This window comes from Tribolium madens, unplaced genomic scaffold, assembly GCF_015345945.1.
Source record: "Tribolium madens isolate multiple individuals breed KSU strain unplaced genomic scaffold, Tmad_KSU_1.1 Scaffold_71;HRSCAF=194;Tcas5.2_LG6, whole genome shotgun sequence".
In the NCBI taxonomy this organism is placed as follows: Eukaryota; Metazoa; Arthropoda; class Insecta; order Coleoptera; family Tenebrionidae; genus Tribolium; species Tribolium madens.
Genome location: NW_025401041.1, coordinates 7795947 through 7799016, shown reverse-complemented (window position 1 = coordinate 7799016; position 3070 = coordinate 7795947). Strand labels below are relative to the sequence as shown.

At 36.9% G+C, this 3070-nt stretch overlaps 1 protein-coding gene across 2 annotated transcripts; it reads right to left on the bottom strand.

Annotated features, from left to right (window-relative positions):
• Positions 1-290: 290 nt before the first annotated feature.
• Positions 291-2409, bottom strand: LOC123008696 (splicing factor ESS-2 homolog). Of its 2 annotated transcripts, XM_044404661.1 has the most exons (5): positions 2358-2409; positions 1982-2298; positions 1656-1926; positions 1445-1598; positions 291-1396 (listed from the first exon to the last, which is right to left on the bottom strand). In XM_044404661.1, the coding sequence occupies exons 3-5, from the start codon at positions 1800-1802 to the stop codon at positions 336-338; spliced, it is 1362 nt and encodes a 453-aa protein (XP_044260596.1). In that variant the 5' UTR covers positions 1803-1926; positions 1982-2298; positions 2358-2409; the 3' UTR covers positions 291-335. The 2 variants fall into 2 exon arrangements, with proteins under 2 accessions (XP_044260596.1, XP_044260595.1); XM_044404660.1 differs by having other exon boundaries at positions 1656-2298.
• Positions 2410-3070: the final 661 nt, after the last annotated feature.

Sequence of the window (3070 nt, the reverse complement as noted above, 5' to 3'; positions counted from 1 at the left end):
TTTTTTAATATTTTTTTTAAATTATTTTTCTTCAGGCGATTTTTAGTCAATTTTTTTTACCCAAACGAGTTTTTGATCAATTTTTTTAACCACAAGAAATTTAAAATATTTTTAAGCACCACAGTTGATTTCAAGCCCAATTTTTTCTGACTATAAGCTGCTTTTTTGTTCCATTTTTTACTACTATAAGGAATTGTTAAAAATGTAACGTAAACTTATGATTTTTAAGACCAAAATTGGTTTTCTGTTCCCAATTTAAGTATTTGTGACTCAAATGAAAATACCAATTGTCAACTTTAATAAATATTTATTAACCAAAAAAATACAATCCCCGATTAAAAAAAATCGGCCGCTTTGTGCCTCTTCGGAACACTAATCTTCAGCAAATCATCGGTCAAATTATCGACTTTCTTGATCCCCAAATTAATTTTCGGCGTGACCACCCTCTTGGGGGTCCCCGGCGTGGCCCTCTTCGGACTCGGCGTCATAAAATCGCCCCTTAACCCCAACTTGGCGGTGGCGAATCGTCTCGCCGCCGGCGACATGGTCGCCAACCTATCCGTCGTCCGTGGGGACGGCGTCGCAAACCGCCTCCTCGCCGCCTCCATAGCCTTCTGTTTCCTATCTCTGTTCTTCTCCCCCACTTTCTCCGCCAATGCAATCGCGATTTGCTCGCGTCGTGGGGGCTCCGACATTTTAAACGAGGGGCCCTGCGAGTGAGGCAGGGGGGTGTCGCTGCCGTCAAGCCGAAAGGGGGTTCCTTCGATCTCCCCCCATGTCATCAACGGCGTGTCAGGGAGGTTGGGATGGGGCGAGGGGGTTTTCACGAAGGAAAACCCCCGGATTTGGGGCGTGTCTTTCATTAGTTCCTTACCGTCGACGCCGATTTTACCATCGTGGATTTTCGCCTGGGTTTTCGCTAATTCAGTGATAGCCTCCTTGCTTTGGGTGTCATTAAATGGGTTGATGATAAGGCGAGTGTTGGAATGGACGACTTCTTGGCGGTTTTTATTCAATTCCATTTCTTCTTCTTGGGTAAGGGGGACCCCATCAGGGATGTACATTATGTAATTTTTGTTTTTGTAACTCCAAGTGTCAACATTTAGTTTTTTCTCCGGTAATTCCCCTTGTTTGTCAATTGACGGTAATGCCAACTGTTCCAGTCTCTCTTTCTCACTATTACCCTCCTCTTTGTACAAAAATGAATATTTCTCTTGGTGTTTTTTCTCGGATTCGGCCAAAATCTCACTGAAACTTCGATTATCTTCAGAGGTGTGCGAATTCAGGAATTGGTCTAAACTCAGTTTTGGTTCACTTTTCTCAGGGGGTGGTTTGGGCGGAGTCTCAGTCTCAAATGAGTTGTGAACAGGTGTTTCAAAAGTCGCAGGACTTGGTACTAGAAAAACACAATTTAATACCAAAAAAACACTTTCTACCCACTTACTCCTCTGTGTTGGTGGTCTACTTCCGCTGTATTTCATATAAAGTTGTCTCATTTTTGTCACATCGTTTCTTTCAGCCGCTTCCAAGTACTCATTCTGGGCTTTAAGTTTCTCAAGGTCGGGGAAAAAATCACGTTGGATAATCTTACCAATATGCTAAACATCAATTCTGATTAGTTTTATAATCTGAAATAACGTAAATAAACAAATTACCTCGACATATGTGTCTTCATCCAAAACCTTCTCTTTGAGTCGTTTCCGAGGTGTTCCTACCGGTTTTTTGAAGATTATTTCCCTCTGGATGTCCTTCATTACGGCTATAGCTTGTCGTCCAGGGGTATTTTCCACGTTTTCACCCATTTTTAACAAATTTTCCTCGATTTTACAATTTTTAGGTTAGGTGTCAGTTAATCACACACAGTTTTCTTTTTTTTACAAATTTAGACATTTGAAGGATAGATGGTACTAGTTGTATTACAGAAAACTGTAAGAGTTCAAAAGTCAGATTTTGCATTTTTAATCAAATTTTTGAAGCTTACTCATCTCTTTTAAGAAAAAGAAATTGTAAAACTGACTTTTTGATCCCGATATTTATTGATGGGACTTAATTGAAGGGGTGAGTAGATAAAGGTGTCATGTGCATTAACCTATATTTGGAGTTATAAGCATTTTAATATAATTTGCTGGTACTTTTTTCCAATTTGTTTTTGGTAAAAAAATCACATGATATATAAAGGCCTATGTGAATATTGTGTCCTTAGTATAAGAAAACTTAGGTAATTATGTTTTTTTTATAGATTTTTTAAAAATACGTAAAAGTTGCTTGAAGTAAAATGCGAGACACTTTTGAACTCAGCTGAAAGAAAAAAACCATTAAAATTAGCCTAGCTTAGGTACAAATGGCACAAAATTCACTTTTAAAAATCGGGAAATAACCTCAAATGTCATAAAAGTAGGAAACTGTAACGTGACTACTGACTCGGCCGATAATTATGATTGTGACGAAACCAATTATTTTTAAAATAAAACAAAACTATAAGTCCTATGTTAAAACGGTTTGTACAGGCGTATTCTCCTCTTAATTTTACACATAGCAGGTACTAGTTTTTTAAAAAATTAAAAGAAAAACAAACTTTTTGGTCACAATAAGACAGTGTATTGTTGGTTGCCTATATATTTCGATCAAATTAATTTCAGACTTTAAAATTAAGTTTGCAAGCTGTTTACTAGGGCCCAATCCCTCGCCGAAATTTCCCAATTTGCCAATAAATAATCGCTTTTTGCAAATGTAGCTTTGAAGTTGCTCGATTTTTATTCAATTTCACTTTACATGAAGACTAAATACTTAAATGGTTATTGTTTATAAAACACAAGGATAAGCTTTTTTCAATTCAAGCACAATTTTTGGCACATTATGTTAACACATTACACTTACAAATCGAGTTACACAAGCCAATTCTAAGTACAAGGTAACGTTTAATTCGCAAAAAATGACCATCGAGAAAGTAATCTACAATTTTATTTAAAACGAAAATAAAAAATTGCACTGTCAATATAAAAAGGTGTACCTCATCGTAAATATGGATAATATCTCAAAAAATATACACTAGACATCAAGTGCTGCTACC